We start from the raw sequence: 21238 nt of genomic DNA, 5'->3' as shown, positions 1-21238 counted from the left end.
TGACAAGCAAGACACAACGCTGTATTAAGGGACAGTTTCAAGTTCTCAGTGACACATTTTATCCTGTGTGTTCAATCCTTCTCTCCTACACCTGCCCCATCCCAGAGGCTGTTGCAAGAATGCTCATTTAACTTTTATGATGGGTGTGATCGCCGCAGCGTGGAGTGCTATCCATTTCTATGGTGATCAAAATGCCGAAAGCTGTGGTTTGTGGGACAGCAAACAGTGACTGGAACAGAGTCATTTCAAAGGTGGTAGTTATTTCCAACAGACTTTAAAGTGCACGTACTAAATTAAGAATATGAACTCAGATATTAATCTTTACCGGAGATGATCCTATTTCAAAGACAGGTTTTCCTGATGTCCTTAATTTCATAAGAACATCTCCCACATGATCCAAATGGGGGAACTTAGGTCCCAGGCCACACAAGTGTCCCTCGTAGCTTTTAAGAAAAGGCAATCAGTACACCATTTATCTTGATTTGCAATGAACATGTAGCTCGTCACCTGAAGCAAAACTACAAACAAAAGCTCTACATAAAGTGAGAAAAATACATGACCTAAATTAGTGAATGCAGATTAGAAGACTGAAAATAAGTAGAACTTACTGAAGGTAAGGACATTAAAGGAATGAAATTTAGGTAAGAATCTGTACAACAGGCAAAATCACCTCTATCTCTAAAACACCAAGAGCTGTCTGCCCTTACTACCGTGGATAGCTGCTACAGGAACCTACAGCATCTTCTCCCTTTCTTTGAACCAAATTCCTTGTCTGTTTCCAAATATGATTTAAACAACATAATTCACTCTACACTTTATTCGTTTCTTTCTGGTATGAAGGGGAGGGAAGAACATGTGCACGCTTTCTCAATCATAATCGTATTATGCAGAAGGATTTCCAGCTGTATGAGCCATTCACGTGTGTATGTGTGAAGCATGAGTTTGAATAAAACTCATCTAATAAAATGATGCTCATCCCAAGGAGTTGAAACACGTCCCTGGGATAATCATGGTGTTATTAAAATGTATCTCAGAGATATGCTGGAAGTTGAGATTTGAGTTTATGATATTTAAGAACTTAATTGTCATGGGAGGCAGAGAAAAACATTTTTTTCCCTTTTTTTGTGGGGGGGGAGGGACTGGCCCTTTGTGATGCAAATTAATCATCTTACTTTTTAAAAACACAATGCAGCAAGAACTAAAGGCATACTACATTGAGTGCTGAGTTTGAGAAGTTGATGAGCACTGGGTGTTTGTTATACGCAACTGATGAATTATTGAACATTACATCTGAAACTAATGATGTACTATATATTACCTAATCGAATTTTTTTAAAAAAAGACATACTGCACTGGCGAAATCAAAGTTACCATTGGAGTAAAGATTCAACATATACTATGACAATCAAATGCAGGAAAAATGTTTTTAACCTTATGTATGTATCACTTCTCCAACTGACTTCTGTGTTTGCCAATAAATAGCTGTAATCAGGTGGAGGTCAACTGAGAGACTCCAGTTTGCATATTGTTGAAATGACAGACTTGTTTCTGAATAGGCCTTATTGAAAATAATGATTTTTTTTATGATAGTCACAGGGAGAGAGAGAGAGAGAGAGAGAGAGAGGCAGAGACACAGGCAGAGGGAGAAGCAGGCTCCATGCACCAGGAGTCCGATGTGGGATTTGATCCTGGGTCTCCAGGATTGCGCCCTGGGCCAAAGGCAGGTGCCAAACCGCTGCGCCACCCAGGGATCCCCTGAAAATAATGATTTAAAAAAACATGGACATGAGTATGTTAGAGACCTCAAAGCAGTGGATGAAATGAAATTTAGGGTCAGTATACATGCTTGAAAGATGGGTAAGACATTTTTTTCCTCTGACAATGTGGATGGAGTGAAGAAGTAGGGTTCATTCAAGGGTGACAGTGTCATTTGGATCAATTACACTTCAGCATGACATTAGAAGGCAGCAATTGTCCACCCACGGAACGAATATGAAGAAGCGTGTTTCACAAAGAGAATTCACTACGGGCTTCACACATATATAGCAAGTGGCAACTTTTGCTAACACTGTTAGGATGGACCAGATCAAACATAATGAGCAGAAACAAAGCAATTCCTATAGAAACTACATATCTTTCCAGGGACTAAAAATAAAATGTAAACATACTGTCTGATACATGGCATTCTATTTGCACTTTTATAAGACCAAGACTTTGTTGATACATGCTTGGAAAAATAATGATGCAAGGTCTTCACACATCATTTCAGAAAATATTCCATCAGGACACACCAGTCAAGGTGAAGCCATGCTCTACGCCAAGCCAGTACACTTGACAAAGTGTCACACCTGCTGAAAATATAAAAATAAACAGGGGTTGTGTGTATCTAAACTCATGGCAAATCAAGGGAGGCTTAACGGCAGAACTTTTGCCACTCACACAGTATAACCTCACGTAGTATCCTCAATCTCTCTACATTCAATCACATGTCTTGCCTTTATTTTTGACATGTTCGTACCTGAAATTGCCACATTCAGACTACATCTGTCATCTAATGTAGAACCTGTACAGTCAACATATTTTTATATCTTTAAGCTTTTAAAGATGGGCTTGATGACATTTTTCTACATAATAGCTTCCTCAATTATGCACAATACTGATTTTGTATTGCCTTTACCTACTCTAACAATGTCTTACCTTCTCTCTGAGCAACTCCATCTTTGAAAATGTATACCCTTACTTTCTTGCCTCCCTTCCTTGGTCTCTTCAGTTAATATAAAACAAGGAAGCAAACAAATAACAAGCAATCAATAAAACAATCACACGGACCCAGAGTCCAAGAAATTGCTGGCCTCAGATATATTTTATTGGATACTTATCCACCCATATACCACAAATAACAACCCAAACAAGACTTGAAAAAGAAGGAAGAACAAAATAAATTATTTTGAGCCCAATGATTAATACTCATATGCTAACTCTGATTTCTTTTAGACTCATCTTCAATACTGAGTTAGGGAACCATAATGATTATATGATACGTGTCAACTATGTTTACAAAGTCACACAGAAATACATTTTACCTCCTCACAAAAACATAAGTTTGTACTGGCAATGCAATGGACTTCAGAAAAGAAGTTAACACAGAAAAACTTGACCACATATCACCTCTACCTATGATTCATGTTGAACAAATAAAACAAAAAAGTCTTTTCTAGAAGTACAAGGTACATCTTTTTAATTCTTTCATGTAAGAAATCAGAAACAAGATCTTTTTCTGTTATTATGTATTTGTTATTCTTAAAATAAATTATCTTATTAATACTTCACTAACTAATTAAATTGTAAGCCATTTATCTTATACATGTTTAATGTCCATTATATATAATAATTAAAATCCAGTTCAGTACCTTGAAATGGTTCACAGAAATTAAGCCATGCTCTAATGCCTATAATTTAACACTTGTATTTACTTTAGTCAAAGACAGAAGATCAAGAACATTGTTAATTTCTTTGGTTCATCTAAGAGAAGTAGGAATGAAATGGTAATTATGAAGACAATACTCTTAGAAAATTAAGTTCAGGATTCTATGGAATATGATCACTTATAGTGGCCATTTGAAAAAGCAGCCTGCAGCAGAGAAGCAGGAGTACATGTGGCTAATCTGTAGGTTTATTTGACTCCAGAACCTAAGGAACAATGAGAGGCCAGGAAGTATGGCCATCCCATGAAAAGAGGAATTGATGCATAAAGGTATCTCTTACTAAATAAATGGGATTTAGCGGAAATGAATAGATTATTTATAACAAAGACATAATAATGAAGAATTTAATGAGAAAGTCATGGATGGGCACTGAGGGGGACACTTGACGGGATGAGCACTGGGTGTTATTCTGTATGTTGGTAAATTGAACACCAATAAAAAATTAATTTATTAAAAAAAAAAGAAAGTCATGGATGGAGCCTTTTGCAGGCTGCAAATGGTCAAAATGATATCTCTCCTGTGTTCCTCGAAACTGTAATTTCTAAAATAAATTTGAGTTCTTCAATGATTTCAACCCCCATGGCCCATTTTCTTTTTAAAATATATTTTTTTCATTCATTCAACATTTAATTTTTGAGCACCTACATTGGGAATTCAGCAGTACACAACATGGTTAAAAATCCTGGGCCTCATGGAGCTTGTATCTTGTTCCTAAGACATAGATAATAAGCTCAAAAATATGAGCCAAATAGATAGTATATTATATTGTGATATATAGTATATTAAAAAATACAGCAAAGAAAAGGGTAAAGGGATGTATGAAAGGAGGCCAGTCAACAAACTATAGCCTGGGAGCCATATCTAGCCTAGCCCTTTTACTTAAAAAAAAAAAAAATCACAGCACATGAAAATTACATAAAATTCAAATTTCAATGCCCATAAATAAAATAAATAAATTTTTATGGAAAAAAGCCACACTTAATCATGTATGTATCATCTATGGCTGCTTTCTTTCGTGTTACCACAGCACAACTGAGTAGCTGTAGAGAGACTTCATGGCTGCAAAACCTAAAATATTTACTGCCTGGTCTGCTACAACGGAAGTTTGCTGAACCCTCATATACAATATTAAACAAGAAGATCTCTAAAGGTCTTAAGAGAAGACAGCATTTGAGTGTAGAAATGAAGGAGGCGATGGAGTAAATTGCACAAGGATCACCGCTTGTGATCACTCGTTGGTCCGACATGTTTTGAATGTTGTATCAAAAGCAGACTAATGAAGGAGTCAACTGCTATATTATAGATCAGCAGTGACGGTGATGTCTTTGACAAGGAAAGAAGCAGTGGAAGTTGGCTCATGCAATTAGAAGAATGAAGCAATTTGCTGTAGTGGGAAAGACTACGGGATGAGAAGGTGTGGGAAGAAGATCATGAGTTCCATTCTGAACTAGTAGCTTGAGGGGTCCGTACTAGTACAGATACTAAGTTAAATGCCAGGTAGATTAGTCTGGAGTCCAAAGAAAAGACCCCAGCTGGAAATTTAAATTTGGGAGCCATCAGTATATCAATGCTATTTAAAGCCACGAGAGAGGATAAGATCTCTGAGAAAGTGACAATATAGGGAAAAGAAGGTCAAGAAAAAAGAAAAAAAAAATCAAGGTCAAGAGATTGGATAGATGGGAAAGAACAAGCCAGAGGGATGAAGGTCAGGAGGAACCAGAGCTAAAAATCTGGAAACTAAGTGAAGAAAGTGTTTCCAGGAGGAATGAGTAATCATCTGTGTCAAACACTACTGATAGGACAAGTAAAATTAGAACTGAGAACAAATGGATTTAATGTTGTTGAGTGTTGTTCCAGTAACTTTGACAAGAGGAGCTTTGGTGACATCACTGGAGAAAAAGCCTGCTTGGAAGAGGTTCAAATGAAAATGGAAAGTTATGCTATAAAGGGAAGGAGGAAAATGGAGTGGTAGCTAGAGGCATAAACAGGCTTGAGAGACTTTTTGTTTTTCAATTTGGGGAGTGATAACATCATGTTTAAATGTCGATGGGATATTTCAGTAGGAAGGAAAAATCTGTTAATACAGGAGAGGCAGTGAAAAAGAGGGAGTGAGAGAGAAAGAGAGAGAGAGACAGGAGGCAAGTAGCTGTGGGACTAATGTCCTTCAACAGTTAAGGAATCTAGAGAAGAAATTGAAGAGGCCGCTTTGAGCTAGAAGTATAGACAGTTTATAACAATGGGAAAAAAGTATCATTGGCACAAATGCCAATGGATGGTTAGATGTGAAGATGGAAACTTGTGAAACTTCTTCTTCTTCTTTTTTTTTTTTTACTTGTGAAACTTCTAATCATGTTTGCATTCTCAATGAAAAAGGATGCAAGGCTGTCAGTTGAGCGGGATGACGGGGAAAAAGAAGTTGGAAATTTTAGATGAGTAAAGTGTGAGGTTATCTAGGAAAATATCAGAAAGAATGAGCTAAAAAATGATAACATGATCGCCATCCAGCCCTGAGGGCTCACCTGAGGCCAGTGTTATTGAACTTTAAAGCAAGTTGTGTTTTTCTCTAGCTATGTCTAGTTTCAAGATGCAGACATGGAGCAGGCAAAGATGGATGTAGCCAGGTGTTGATGTGGCTGACAAGTATGATGAGGCAAAGGGACACCTGGGTGGCTCAGTGGTTGAGCGTCTGCCTTTGGCCCAGGTCATGATTCTGGAGTCCCAGGATCGAGTCCCACATCGGGCACCTCGCATGGAGCCCGCTTTTCCCTCTGCCTGTGTCTGTGACTCTCTCTCTCTCTCTCTTTCATGAATAAAGAAATGAAATCTTAAAAAAACAAAACAAAACAAAAAGCAAACAAAAAAAACATGATGAGGCAAAAACAAGCAAAGGAATGATTATCATGACTGATGTTGGCATTTATTTAAATAAGGAGGTATGTGAGGCATAATGTGGTCTAGGACACTGAAACGCTGGTGATTTCTATGGACTGTAGATCTTGGGTGTGGTTGGAGCATTTGGGATGTTGGTGCCACAAGTGGAGACGGCAGTCAGGTCATGGGATGTTTGAGTGAAACTGTGAGTTTCAGGAAACAGCAACCAGGCAAGAGGGCTCCCCTAGGAGACCAAGTCAGTAAAATATTTCAAGAGTTGGAAGGTGATAGTTGATGCAGGCAAAAGAGGGATACACAGAGATTTATGGGGATTAGATTCTAGGCGTAATGGACGACCTGTGAGAACTGGGCTTTTGGGGTGACGCAGATAGTCGTGACAGCACCAAGGAGAAAACAATACGACAATTTTATTAACAAATACTAGTAAAAATGGGCTTTCATTAGGATAACGGTTTTAGTAAAGTTAGAGTTTTTAAAAGATATTCTCCACTTGTTAACAACTCACCTTAAGCACAAAAGTAGCTGCTATTGAAGACTCTGGAACTTTCACCAAGAAAGCAAGCAAGGCACCAAAAGCATATCCTAAGATGTTTCTAATAATTAACACATTTCTTAATTTTGTTATTAGATTGTTCTAGGGGCTTTGCAGTTGGTGTTTTCGAATCTTAATTCTCCTTGTACTTCAGGGGCTAGCTGAAAACAATACTGATCACATTTTATTTGGTGTCCACTAGAATTTAATAAATGAAAACTAAATGTATATGTTAAGTAAATTAAAAGAACCATGGATTTAGCATAATAACCAGTTCTATTATTTTAGAGTTACAAACTAAATTTCAATATTCAGTGTGGTGATTCAAATAGTGATTATCTCTTGTGGGGAGAGACTAGTGGATGGGTTAGGAAGCACAGAGGTAGATGGAAGTTAATGGCAATGGTTAGTCTTAGAAAGTTCCATGATGTTCACAAGCACAGATTTCATTGTTTATTATTATGCATCTTTACTACAAAATATGTTAGTATATTCTATGTGTTTAGGTGTTGTATTTGAAATATATCGTAACACCATGCTTCTGTTGGGCTCTTCTATTAGCAAAACCAAAAAAAAAAAAAAAAAAGTTCTAGATTTCCAGAGAAGAAGTTCCCGCCTGCCATATACCTTTGTCTGAAGTCAAGTAGGCACAGGTGAATGAGATGCCACACCATCCTGTGATCCAACATTAAACACACAAAAATCATCACTGTCATTAGATTACATAATGTTTATTTAGATTTATATCTGTGTTTGCTGTTTTATCTGCTTCCCACTCCTTCTTGCATCTGAGCTTCTCCTTTTGGAACTTCTATTCTTCCTAAAGTAGCTGTTTTTTAGAGGTGTCTTTAGTAAAAGATTATTGACGGTAATATTTTTCAATTTTTGATGATATGATGTGTCTTTATTTTACCATCACTGCTGAAAAATATTCCTGGATGCTAGAAGAGTATTATTGAAATTTTCTTTTAACATCTTAAAGAGATTATTTCATTATCTTGTGTCTTTCAGGGTTGCATTAATTTTATGTGATCTTGGTCAAACTAGCTTTCCTTCATAGGTAGGTTTTCTTTCTGGCTGCTTTTAGGTTATCATTTGCTTCTGGTTTCCTATAATGCACCATGCTGAGCCTGCATATAGGTTTCTATGTATTCAATTTGGGACATATTGTGCAGTGCATCTTCTAATTATCTTAGAAAATTCTTGGATATTCACTATGCTATCCTTAATGTCTGGGGCTCTGAATAGATATTACATATTCTCATTGTATTCTCCAGTTTTCTTAACTTTCGTATTCTTCATTTTCCCTTTTTTAAAAATATTTTTATTCATGAAAGACACAGAGAGAGAGGCAGAGACATAGGCAGAGGGAGGAGCAGGCTCCCCACAGGGAGCTTGATATGGGACTTGATCCCAGACCCCAGGATCATGCCCTGAGCCAAAGGCAGATGCTCAACCCCTGAGCCACCCAGGCGTCCCCCTCATTTTTCTTTTCTGAATGGCAGTCTAGGTATCTTAAATTCCATTAATATTCTCATTTGTGACTAATCTATTTACCCCTTGGGCTTTGAATTCAAGAATTCTTTCCTTTTCAAGACCACCCTATTATCTACTTAAATATTTCATACAAAGCAATCCTGTGTTCTGTTTCTGACATTTCAGTATCTGTAGTCTTTGAAGGTTTAAATATTTTGTTTTTGCGGGCTCTCACTTGTGGTTACTTCCTTGGGGCCTTAGTGATCTTTGAGTTTTCTTTAACTAATGAATTGTTTGATCTTAATCTGAGGAATCCAGAAGGATTGAATTAGGGATGTTTTTCTCTAGAGAGGGCTTGCATCTACAAATAGAAAATACCACCAACCTAAAACTACCACATTCTGCCTTGAGGGTCCTGACTCACTTATAAGCTCTGTTTGCACCACCTTGGTGCAAGCACAAGATTCATTAACCAGAAGGCAAGGCCGCTATTGAACTCCATACTCAGGATAACCCTGCTCCTACAGGTGACTTGCCATTGAGAATCCCAAAGTCCAGTTCAAAGTTTTCTTTCTTCTTTGTTTTTGCTTTGCTCCTTAACCCCTACCCATTACTTTTTTTGAAAGAATGGTTATTCTCGTCCTCTTGAAAGCCCAACAAAGGAAAAATATTATTTTATCCTCTACCTGAGGAGAGAATTGCTGTGGTCTGTTATGCTAACAAGAAGTAGGAATCTTTGTGATTACAATGAAAGTCATTGAAATGTTGACAGTTTTAAGAGTTGGCTTCAAAATTCGAGAGCATATGAATGAAGAGCTGGTTCATGACTATGTAGCCTGAATCCTGTAAATTATACCATTCTAAGTAACAGGGGAAGGAAAGTGGATCTTGCTCTCAGAATGGTTTCAAATTCAAGGGAAGGGAAGAAGTAGCAAATATAGATAAGCAACATAAACAAATAAAAGCATACAGAGAACACTTTGACATCCTCCTGGAATGTTATCCACTTTTGGCAGGACTCTACTTTGTTTAGCTTATAATTGAGAACCACTACACAACCAAAGTTTATTTATCAAAAAATATGTAGTACCTTAAAAGAAGTACATAGTGCTTTTCTTATAAGAACACTTACCATCATGGGAATAAAAGGCACAACATAGGAAATAAAATCAATGGTACTGTAATAGGGTTATATGGTGACAGATGGTAGCTACACTTGTGGTAACCACAGCATAATGTATAGAGAACTTGAATCTCTATGACGTATACCTAAAACTATCGGAATATTGAGTGTAACTATACTCAAATAAAAAAAATTAAAAAGAGCGTGGGGGTACCTGGGTGGTTTAGTGGTTTAAGTGTCCAACTCTTGATTTCAGTTAAGGTCATGATCCTAGGGGTTGTGGGATGGAGCCCCGTGCTGGGCTCTCTTGTGCTGAGCATGGAGCCTGCTTAAGATTCTCTCTTCCTCTCCCTCTACCCCTCCCCCATACAAATAAATATAAATAAATAGCACTTATCACATGCTTGACTACTTTGCATTTTGGCACAATCCCTTTCTTACAGTTCATGGAAATTTTAGTTTCATATTTTGTTGTCAGCAGAGCAATTCTCACTCTTGCTGAAATAAAAACTAATTTCAGACCCACAAAATGAGAACAAGGGAATTTCCTTCATCTATTCTCTCTATCACTAAGCAGCAAATTAGAGTAGCAACTACTGCTACTTCACAGAACACATATATTTGTTCCTTTCTTCACCTACAGAAAGAGTTAAAAAAAATAGCCTACTTCCTGTGCTTTTAGGACTGAGGTTCACAGAATGGATAAGGGATTCATGTCCTACTTCCCTTGCTGTCTACCTCAAATCAAACTTTTTCTCATGTGAGGACAAATGCACCTACAAGCACATATGCACTCTAAGGGACTGCAAGGGGCAAAGTTGTACCCAGGTGCAAAGAACAAATGTCAATAAAAACCAGTCACTTATGGATTACTGTCAGCTGAAATATTTAGGAATTATTCATACAATATTAACTTGTTATCTGCTTTCTACATGTAATTTCCTAAGTGAAAACAGCATTAGCTGGCTGTTAACTTATACATGGAAAATCATTTTCAATCTCAATGCAGCTACTTAGTATGTATTGTACATAAAGCCTCTATATCTTCTTTAGTCTTAGTTTCCTAATGGGTCAGAAAGTCTATCACCATCATCATCATGATGTCATTATTTATACTGCAGGTACTTTACATTTGTTTGCTACTTTTAAATCGTTCAAAGCACATTCACTTCCATGGTTTCATTTCATCCTTGCAGGTGACCAGAGATATTTGGATCTTGAAGGATAAAGTAGGTAGTTCAGGGTAACACACCAGTAATCAGTATTTCTGGGCCCAAGCCCCAGTTTTCCACTCCATTTCCACTCTACTATTCCAATTTATTATGACGGTGCCTGTTTTCATTTTGGTAAACATAGGTAGTTGTTCATAATGCTTGTCATAAGCATATGGGTACATTGGGTTGACAAGACCCTATAACCATAATTTAAGGCCATATGGTTAACTAAAAGATAGAGATAATGACAGACAGAGTATTGACAAATAGAGAAAATCTATTTGCACCAACATGAATTTTGTATGATTTTTCTGAAACATACTAAAAAGCATTTGGGTCATAAAATTATTCTTAATTTAGCTTTTATTTCTTCATGTACTCTGAGAATAAAAATAAATATCTACTTGAGGAAAAAGAAAATATGTATCTTTATAGTCGGTCCACTGTTCACAAACAGTATGGTTAAAATTATACTGCTTAGGTATTGAGAAACAAAACACTGCTGTTCAAGATTATTTAATTATACCAAATATTCTATTGAAGTTTTATCTTTGCAAAATAATGTCACTAGCAATCATGCTAAATGCCTGTTATTTTAATGTACTTATAAATTTATAAATTTGCTTTCCATGATGTCCTATTGAATGAGGATTGATTAAAATGTGATCAGTATTATTAAACATGAATTATAATGCTGCTAAAGCAATTCAGTAACAAAATAATTGATTAATCAATTAGAAGCATCGATATGTGCAGGTAGAACCATGCTTACTTTCTGAGATTAGGTTCCAGAGGTTTTGTAAGAGCTACTTTCAGTGTTTATTAGGTGTTAGAGATGAAAAGATTACCTTAATTGCAGCCTATTCTTACTAGCATTTGTTAGTTAAAAAAAAAAAAACAAAACATTTTCTAGATAGTAAAATATAGAATAGCTCCATATACACTAGTTTAGGGAGCATTAACAATAGGGTTTTTCTCCATGATGTTTTATCTACATAATTACACTTTGTTCAGACAGATCATTCTTGCTGGAAATAGGAGAAAGACCTTAGATTATAAAGGGGTTGATAAATTTATTTCCAAAAGAGGAGGAAATGTTTTAAGATAAATATACCAAAAGCCATATCTATATCTATCTATATAGGTCTATACATATATCTTCAAAATGGCAAGTGGAAACAGCTCTGGATTAGCAATAGAAGATCTGGTCTTTAATCCCTACCTTCCCATTTCCCACCTTTATTACTCTGGAAAAATTACCCAACGTTGCCCACGTCAGTTTCTTGTATGAAAACCCAAACCAAACCAACCAAACAAAAACCCCAGCAGAAACAGCTATCATTTTTCTTATTGGATATTATGAGGAATAAGTAATAGAGTAGGTATGCAAACAATATGCAAATGTGCAAAACTCTACAGAAATGTTAGTTATTATTTTGCAGCATGTTACCAAAAAAAAAAAGCTGCAATATTTCAGTGGTAATTTGCAAACTTTGAGATGGTACTTCCTTAGCATGCATGCACACACTCACACATAAATACATACATACATACATTGTTTATAAGAGGAGGGTAATCTAAAACTGGAAGAAAATCGACAATATTTTTTTCTAGTGATTTGAAGAATATAAATTCTGTTTTGTGAATTCTTCAGTTGAAGAAGAACAGTAATAGGCCTTGAAGAATCTCTTAATCTAGCTTACTCTCAAGAGGCATCTGAGGAAACATAAATATCTGTGCATATATAACTGTGCATAGAGCATATACGCAAATGTATTTCTTTTTCCTTCCTAATGCTGGAGGAATTTGGAATCTAGGAAAAAGTAAAATTTATTAATAGTAGCACAAAGAAATTCAAAACAGCATATGTTTAAATGTTGACTCTAAATCACAAGTGTACACTTAAAATCCAAAATGAGTAGACTGTGTCAATATTGTACACAGTAAGACTTTTATAATAGAAAAAAAATTAAATTGTACTCATTTTTTTGCCTATGGGGTTGTTTCTATTTAGTTTGGAAAATTTCATTACTGTTATAAATCTTTACCATAAATGCCAAAGAATAACACCTACTGTGTAAGAAAAGAGAATGAAATTAAGCTTTTAATCAAGAAATTAGGAGCTCCCTGGGAAATAGTTGAGAGAGTATGTCATATTTCATTCTTTTGCAAAGTAGAAAAGTCTGAAAAAATATTGAACCCTTATAAAAGGATATTGGCTTTAAGAGAATCTGATGATTATGAAGCAAAATCACTACCTCTCAGCAAAAGAAATGGATCTCTCTTCGTAGAGCATATTCATTAAATACATCATTAAAAATTTGACAGTGTCTAATTTACTCTAAATTCATTAAAAAGATATGAAATACCCTAATCTAACAAGTCTCCTCAGTGGGTATTTAGGTTGTTTCTATTTTCCTTGTTAATAGAAACAATACTACAATACACAGAAATATTTGAGATAGATTTTTAAGGATTAATTCATGCAGCTGGAGAAGAGCAGGGCAGGATGTATGAGCAGGAGATGAATTTCAAAGGAATAAAGGGTAAATTATATGGAATTTTAGAGTATGTTGAGTTTTTGGATGGCAAGTAGCACTGGGGGTTGGAAGGTAGTAACAGCTAGTACCTTGTCGTACTATGGTTGTAAGCAGTGAGACAAGGCATAGAACATCCTTTCCTAAGGAGGAAATATGTGCATCTTTCACATATTTGGTTCTGCTAAAACTTTTGTTAGAAAAATGGCTTTGTCTCTAGCAAAAACTATGGGAAAAGATTATCAGCAATGAGAAGTCAGAGAGTACTTTTAATAGTAATTTGAAAGTACTGTGTTTAGAAAGATGCAATTCTTGTCACGAGACTGAAGAATAGATTTGAGGGACTGAGATATGAGGCAGAGAGGGTAGTTAGAGACCTCTTAAAGATTTCATGTAAGGAATTAGGAAACCTAAGCTCAGGCAATGAAAAGAGAAATGAAGAACTATTAGATCAAGTCATTTGGGATTAATCCTAATCTGGTACGATATAGTGATCTGCTTGCTGATCAAGGGTGAAGAAAAGGAAGGAAAAGTGAAGGTAACTGAAGTTATTAGTTTGACCAACTTGAGTGGAGGGTAAATGTGATAACCAATGTGAAGAATCCATGAGGAAGGGATGTTCTGAGACAGGAGAATGGAGTCAGTTATTCTGTATTTTCCATTTTTTTCCATCTCTACCTAGGACCAAACCATCATCATCTATAGCATGGACCATTTCGATGGCCAAACTCTGCTTCCAGCTTGCTTCTATAATTAATTCTCCACACAGTAGCCCCAGACAGCTTTGTAAAATTTATTTTTTAATTATTTTTTTAAACTTCTATTTATTTATTCATGGAGATACAGAGAGAGACGTAGAGGCAGAGGCAGAGGGAGAAGCAGGCTCCCTGCAGGGAGTCCGATGTGGGACTCAATCCCAGGATCCCTGGATCATCATGACCTGAGCCAAAGACAGGTGCTCAACCATTGAGCCACTCAGGTGCCCCCAGCTTTGCAAAATTTAAAGGAAATTATTTTACTCTAATATTTAGATCACCCAAAAGGTTTTCTTCTGTACCTAAAATAAAATTCAAAGTCATCCCTGTCTATCCCTACTTACCTCTCCAATGTCGGCTCTTGCCCTTCCCTCTCTCACTCATATGCTCCCTCCACTTTGGCCTTCCTTCTGCTCCAATCTTCCTTCCATTTTGCTTTCAGGCCTTTAAATGAGCTGCTTCTCTTCCCACATTTTTGCATGACTGGCTCCTTGCAAGATCACTCCCAGATTATATCTCATTTTTTTAGGGAAGCTAAAAAGTGATTATCCAACCTAAAATACGGGTCTTGTTTTCTTACAGCTTATGTTTTATTTTACTCGTAACATGCATCATTCAATAATATTTCGTATTTGTAAGTTCTTTCACCATCAGAAAAAAAAATTCTTTTTATAAACAGAAGAGACCTTATTTACATGGTTTCCTGCTAGTTCCTAATATCTAGAGCAGAGACGCTGATGAATGGGTATTCAACAAATATTTGTTAAATGAAAGAATGCACACTATGCTTGAAATGGCCCGTGGTACATCCATGTAGAGAGCTGGAAACTACTTGTGAGTGTGGGGAAAGATCAAGTCTAGAGAAACAGAGGAAAGAGATACAGCTGTACTACAACCGATTTATATCTTGTAGGCTCAGCTACTATTTATGTTTGCGTGTTGTGTGTGCACGCGCATGTTTGAGAAGGAAGATTTTTGCATGACAATTACTTTTAAATAACTTCAGTATACCCTTTCCAGGACACAGAATCAAACTGAAACTCCTCTATCCCTAATTTCTCTCTAGATGACCAGTAGTCTAAATTGAAACCTTGGCTGTGCCACTAGTTAGGTGTGTGACTTCAGGCAGATCCCTATTTTTACAGATTTATTCAATAACTATTTAGTAAGTGCTCCCCAGGGACAGACACTGCGTTGGTGGAACGGATGCACCTTTGAACTAAACAACCATAGATTCTGTCCTCGTGGAGCCTACACTCTTTCAGGGAAATAAACAATCAAATAATCACACAAGTAAATAAACATCAACTATGGTAAGAACTATAAATATGAAGCAAAGTGTAGGGAGTAAAGTGGTTCAGAGGTTTCCTGATAATGATTGCCAAGTTGAGATCACATAAATGAGAGAAATTAAGAGATCTTCATCAGAGGTGCCTTCACTCAGAAGTAGAAGTTCAAAGCTGTGAGTTGGGACTGTGCATGGCATGTTCAAGACCTTGATAGAAAACCAGGCTGATAGGTGCTCAGAGAGCAAAGGAAAAAGAAATGGAAGATAAGACTGCAAAGATCACTCAAAACCATATCGTAAGGATTTTAGTGAATGAAGGAGCTCCTACATGTGGTCTTTCATTGGGAGCGCCATATCTCTCACCATGGTAAGACCACTTGTACTTCGGTGGATGATGCCAATGGTAAGCTTCCTAAATTGGCATGGAACCTATTATTTCAAACCGTGACTCTAAAAAGTAGGAACTGTAAACTCTCTGATATGTAAAAGACATATTTGAATAATCTGTGAAGTACCTGTAAAGTGAATCGAGTAAAAGCAACTGGTATTTGTGTTGGTTCAAAGGGTCAAATCTGTGACATTTGCAGGGTTTTCATCTCAATCACATACGTGCTCATGATGTCAAATTTTTATAATAGTAAGAAGTCATCAGTTCTGACTTCAGATCTAGAGGCAGTCTTCCTCATCTGAGTTTAAATTTCCATTTCTAATATCTAAGAAGAAAGAACTTGTTAAGCAAATTAATATTGTGAAGAGGGTTTCCTGGAGGCATATTTAACCTACTTGCAAGGCCAACTACTTTATAATGCATGGTTTACATGCAAACGGGAAGCTACTAAATGTAAATTAGTTTGTTCATTACAACGGTCTAGTAAGGCTTTCAAACACATTATCATCAGTTAAGTCGCTGTGATAAAGTTTTAAAGCTGCATTTCTTTTAAAAATCATTCATTCTTTATTTCTTTCACTCATTCACTTACTCAATGAACCTGCTCCTTGGGAAGTCTTTCCCAGCTCAGGATATAGCAACTCCATCCTTCTGAAATTTGCTCAGGATAAAAAACATGGTGTCTCCTTGACTTTTCTCTCTCACACCCTACTTCAAATCCATCAGCCAATACTGCAGGCTCCAGCTTAAACACACATGTACATATGGGCACAGACACATATGTACACATATATGTGTATAATCATCCCACCTCTTGAAGAATATCCCACCTCTTGAATCTCAGTCATCCTTGTTAACGTATCTTCTGAAACTAATATATCAAGTTTGGAAATCAAAGAAGTGCTATCTTTCCAAGAACTCTAGGTTCAGACCATTTATTCTGTGTTCTCTCTGGGTTTTGCCATGACTTCCAAACTTGGATTTCCAGTCCTGATTCTCCCCTAATCTTCAGGCTCATATTTAGTTGTCTATAGGAATTCAGGACATCCAACTTAAATGCATTATCTTGCATATTGATATGTTCATCCTTCAAGATTCCTATTTAAATAAGTGCTGGAATCCACTTGGTCATCCAACCTACAAGCTCCTCTCTCTTCCTTACTCCCATGCCCCTATCAAGGAATCATCAGATACTGCCCATTTGATCTCCTACATATTTCCCAAATACGTCTCTTCTCCCTTCCCTGCTTGCAAGTGCCCTAGTTTTAGGGAGCTTATTAAAGTTCTCTTCATTTCCTGGACCTTAATTTACCTCTTCCTTCAGGCAAGAGGAACAGGAGGGGAGTTTCCTCTGCAGAGATTTAGTGGGTAAAAGCTTAGCATAAACCCATCGATCACAATCCCTTGCTACTTTTCAAGACTCTCACAGCAGAAACAAACCCAACAATAAGCCGACAACTTATTTAATACACAGAAAAAATTTGAAGCAAGAGTTATAAAAATATTTTAGTGCCTTTTCTTCCCTGTTTTATATGATACATTTGGGGATTCATTGGAGGTAGTGTTTCATTTGGTGAACTTGGCAGTTTCAACTCTCAGGCACAAAGGAAATGGAAATGTCTGGAGATGTCTGAAGGGTTGTGTTTTACTTTCTCTTTTCCTTTTCTTCTTTTTCAGGAAAGCTCTGCCACGGTTGAAGATATAAAAATATAATATTTAAAACACAATTTTACAGACTTGATGACAATAAATTTAACTGTGCATCTTACATTTGCAAAGATTATCTTCTGTAATGTTTCATTATTCATTACTTGTTTAACTATTCCACATGTTCCCAAGGTAAAATAGACTTTGATGAATGTGTGTGCGTGCACGCGTGCATGCGCACACACACACACACACACACACACACACACACACACATCCCTACACCCCTGAACTAGCAACAGTTATTCACATGCCTCCCAAGAGACAATGTGGGGATCCCCAAAGCTTTGGTATTTAACACATTTATCTTAAAAATCCTGCCACATTACCACCATTTAATTTCAAGTCAGTCTGCAAATAGCCATGTGCATAGTCATAGAGGGGTGAATGCTTTATGCTTTCACTTAACTTTGCCCCTTATGTATTTCTTGAGACCAGAGAAACCCAAGTTTTTCTTGCCTCTTTACAGTTGTCATAAATACAACTTGATAGTAGTTCAGAGAGATGCCTGATAAGGGATCCAGGATAAAATGGTTCTTTTTTAATCACAGGAATAGCAAAAACATGGATAATATTTTTATTTAAGCAAAACAACCTATTATAAATAGAAACTCGTAAGATAGAATAGCAAAGCAAGAGTAGACAATGAAAATCATGTAAATAATATGGTGATGACTGCTGATTGTTCCCCTAGTACAATCTGGGTTTCCCTTCTTTCTGGGTACATAGTTGAAAGCCACAAGCAATATTTCCCACTTTTGCTCATGGCTAGGTTTGCTCATGTGCTTAAATGCTCATCAATGAAACATGAGTAGAAAGGACATGTATAACTTGCATAAAAAGAAATCCTTACCCTGAACTGCTTTTCTTTTAGGCTCCATACATTAGGGCAGGGGTGTATGTGCAATTAGCTGTGACCATGCAAAAGAGGCCCATGCTCTTAGGGATGGAAGAGCAACAGAATAGAAAATGGAGGCCCTAAGACTCTGTTTGAGGCTGGGAGCTGTTAGTCCTGTTTTTTGTGTAGGAGATATTCTGCAAAAATATTTTTTGCAGAATAGGCTGTAGGGTCATCTCTACAGCATAGCGGCAACCATGAAGACAGGAGGCTCTTTGGGGCTGCCCTGTGAGAAGCGTGGCTCTTTCAGGAACACAAATGTGTTTTTCCAAAGAAGGCTCATAATTTCCATTTTTCCCTTCCCATCCAAACCAATATGTATATGTTACTACTTTTTCTCTCTTATTGACCCTTTTAAAATTTATTTTCTTATTTTCACTTAGTTATCCTTTCATCCCCCTTCCTCTGAGTGTATAAACTGGGGGTGTTAAAATATAGTGACAAATCTACATCTTGCATTTTCACTAATCATATATCTGTTTCCAGATGACATCTTATAAACAGAGTATGTTCTTAATAGCTGTGCAACATCTATGAACTCCGACCCAAAACCATAAAAAAATAAATTCCATATGAATTAAAAATCTAAACTGAAAATTAAAAAACAAAACAAAATCTTCATGTGAGAGAGGCCTTCTTCAGCAAGAGAGGAAACTCACATGTCATGGTGGAAAAGACAGGTATCTTGGTAAGAAGAAAACCCAGCAGAAAAAAATGGTCAAAAGATCTATGAGAGGCAAGTCTCAGAGACTGGTAAAGGATTAATTTATAAATATCTAAGATATGTTAACTCAGTAGTAGTCAGAAAGATGCAACTTCAAACAATGGATAGTAACTTTTGCTCTTCATGCTGATGATGATATAAAAGATGGATATTATTCATATCAGCAATGGTATTGGTGGGAATGTGGATCATAATAACTTCTAAGGAAATATAAAAGTAGCACTGTAACACTGTTTATAACAGAAATTAGGAAGAAAAAAAAAGAGAAACATGTAATGTTCATCAATCAGGTAAAATTTGACAAAATGATGGTAATACCCTGAGTTAATTTTTTTCTTTCAAATGACCTTTGGTCACATTCCAGCACCTCTTACTAAGTTTACCTACAAGTCAAAGAGTAGAGTCACTTGAGCAAAAGGTAGTTAAGGAAGGGGATATGAGGCATGGCATGCTGGGAAAAGAGATGGGAAAGGAGCAGTGAAAGGAGGTGCTGGGCTTTAGTGCAAGGAGGGTTTGGACAGAGAAAGGCTTTTTTTTTTTTTTTTAAGATTTATTTATTTATTTATTCATGAAAGAGAGAGGGGCAGAGACACAGGCAGAGGGAGAAGCAGGCTCCATGCAGGAAGCCTGATATGGGACTTGATCCTGGGTCTCCAGGATCAGGCCCTGGGCTGAAGGTGGCGCTGAACCACTGAGCCACCCAGGCTGCCCCTAGAAAGGCTTATTATAGTAACTAAGAAACCACCCAGAGACTTCTGGAAAGCAGACAACCATTTTATGGGGGAAAACTCTGAAATTATGTGAAAGGTTAAGTTCAGTCATATATTAAAGGAAATGTAACTTTATTTGGCAATCACAGGATTTGAGGTCTTGGGTTATATCTGATATGACTGAATGTATTTGCTGATTTTATGACTATTTCAATAGAGTCTCAGAGTACGAAAGGAAGTCTTGGAGTACTGGGCATAAGAGGAATCTGACAAGTGTGGACTTCGTTCAGGAAATTAATATGACCAGATTTACATGCTAGAAGTACCACTCTCCAAGAACCTAAGAAATAGGTCTAAGAAGGAAGCAGACAACTTGTACAACGGTAGGATCATACTGCGGATCTGTATGAGGGTAGGGTTGGCAGAGATAGAGTAGGGGAAGGCAGATTTGAGAAATGAAAGATGAAATCCCTAGCAAAATGGCAGACTTGGGGCTGCTTTTTAAGTCTCCTGCTTCATTGCCTAGGTAAGATGATGGCACCATTCACAAACTGAGAATTCCAGAGAAAGAGTCTGTCTTAAAGAACCATCTTATTGAAACAGGTTAACTTTTTGCAGACGACTTGTGATATGTCAGCTGCATGACTCTTAATTCATAATAATGGAAATAGAAACTTCAATATTAAATTACAGCAAATGAGTTTTCTCTCTAAAGGGCATGAATGTGACACTCTTTAGTAGGATATGATGTTAGAATAAAGTACTGTAGTGATTATATTTCATTTGATTTCTCCAACTGTAATTGGTTTCTTTCTTTTCTCCTTCACTCAGTGCATGGATTGAAGTAATTTCTTCAAGACACAGACTAAATATAGGGAAGTATACCTACATCAAACCTTCCCCTTCTAACGCTTCTGAAAATTAGATATCTTAATGTCACCCTTAAAACATCTAAACCATGGTAACAATCTTACACTATAGTAGGACTGTGCATAGTCTTTCTAAAATATATTATCAAGAATTTGGTGTGAAAATAAAAGCATAAAAATGCTAAATATGGAGACAAGAAAATGCTTTTTTCTCTACATGTCTCCTATTACAACTGAAGTTCAAGCCCTTGAGCCCATGCTGACTATAATCCTAGTGTATATACATTGAATTCTAGAAAATGTACATAGTAGAAAGAACATATACAGAAACACAAAGCATAAAAATATGTCCCCCTTTTTTTAATATTGACAAGCCAACTCCTTATTTTACCTTTACCAAGTCAAGATATATGATTGCAAACCCCAAGAGTTAGCACTGCCTACTGAAAGGTCGTGACTTACAAGAGGTCAGCATTTGGAATTTCAAGGATCTTCTTTGGCTTGCCACCATGCAATACTTCAAAGTGATTCTCAGGATGAGACTGTAGAGATTTTAAGGATTTAAAATTTAAGGATTTTATGGCTTATGTTTCTGTCCTTATACGTCATAGCTAGGCACCATGATGGCTAAAGAGAGTAG

General features: G+C 36.7%; 1 protein-coding gene across 2 annotated transcripts in view; it reads right to left on the bottom strand.

The window, feature by feature from the left end:
* Positions 1-21238, bottom strand: part of TMTC2 (transmembrane O-mannosyltransferase targeting cadherins 2) — a 391175-nt gene that overhangs the window by 10171 nt on the left and 359766 nt on the right. The window contains exon 12 of one of the 2 annotated variants that reach the window (XM_055341450.1): positions 17149-17374. The exons of the other annotated variant lie outside the window; for it this stretch is intronic. Coding sequence (XP_055197425.1) covers positions 17336-17374 — 39 coding nt within the window. The 3' untranslated portion in view covers positions 17149-17335. Of the gene's footprint in view, positions 1-17148; positions 17375-21238 lie in introns of those variants that run through there. 2 annotated transcript variants of the gene reach the window in all.

This window comes from Nyctereutes procyonoides, unplaced genomic scaffold, assembly GCF_905146905.1.
Source record: "Nyctereutes procyonoides isolate TBG_1078 unplaced genomic scaffold, NYPRO_anot_genome, whole genome shotgun sequence".
Classification (NCBI taxonomy): domain Eukaryota; kingdom Metazoa; phylum Chordata; class Mammalia; order Carnivora; family Canidae; genus Nyctereutes; species Nyctereutes procyonoides.
The sequence above is the reverse complement of the archived record's forward strand: the minus strand, read 5'-3'. Positions and strand labels throughout refer to the sequence as shown.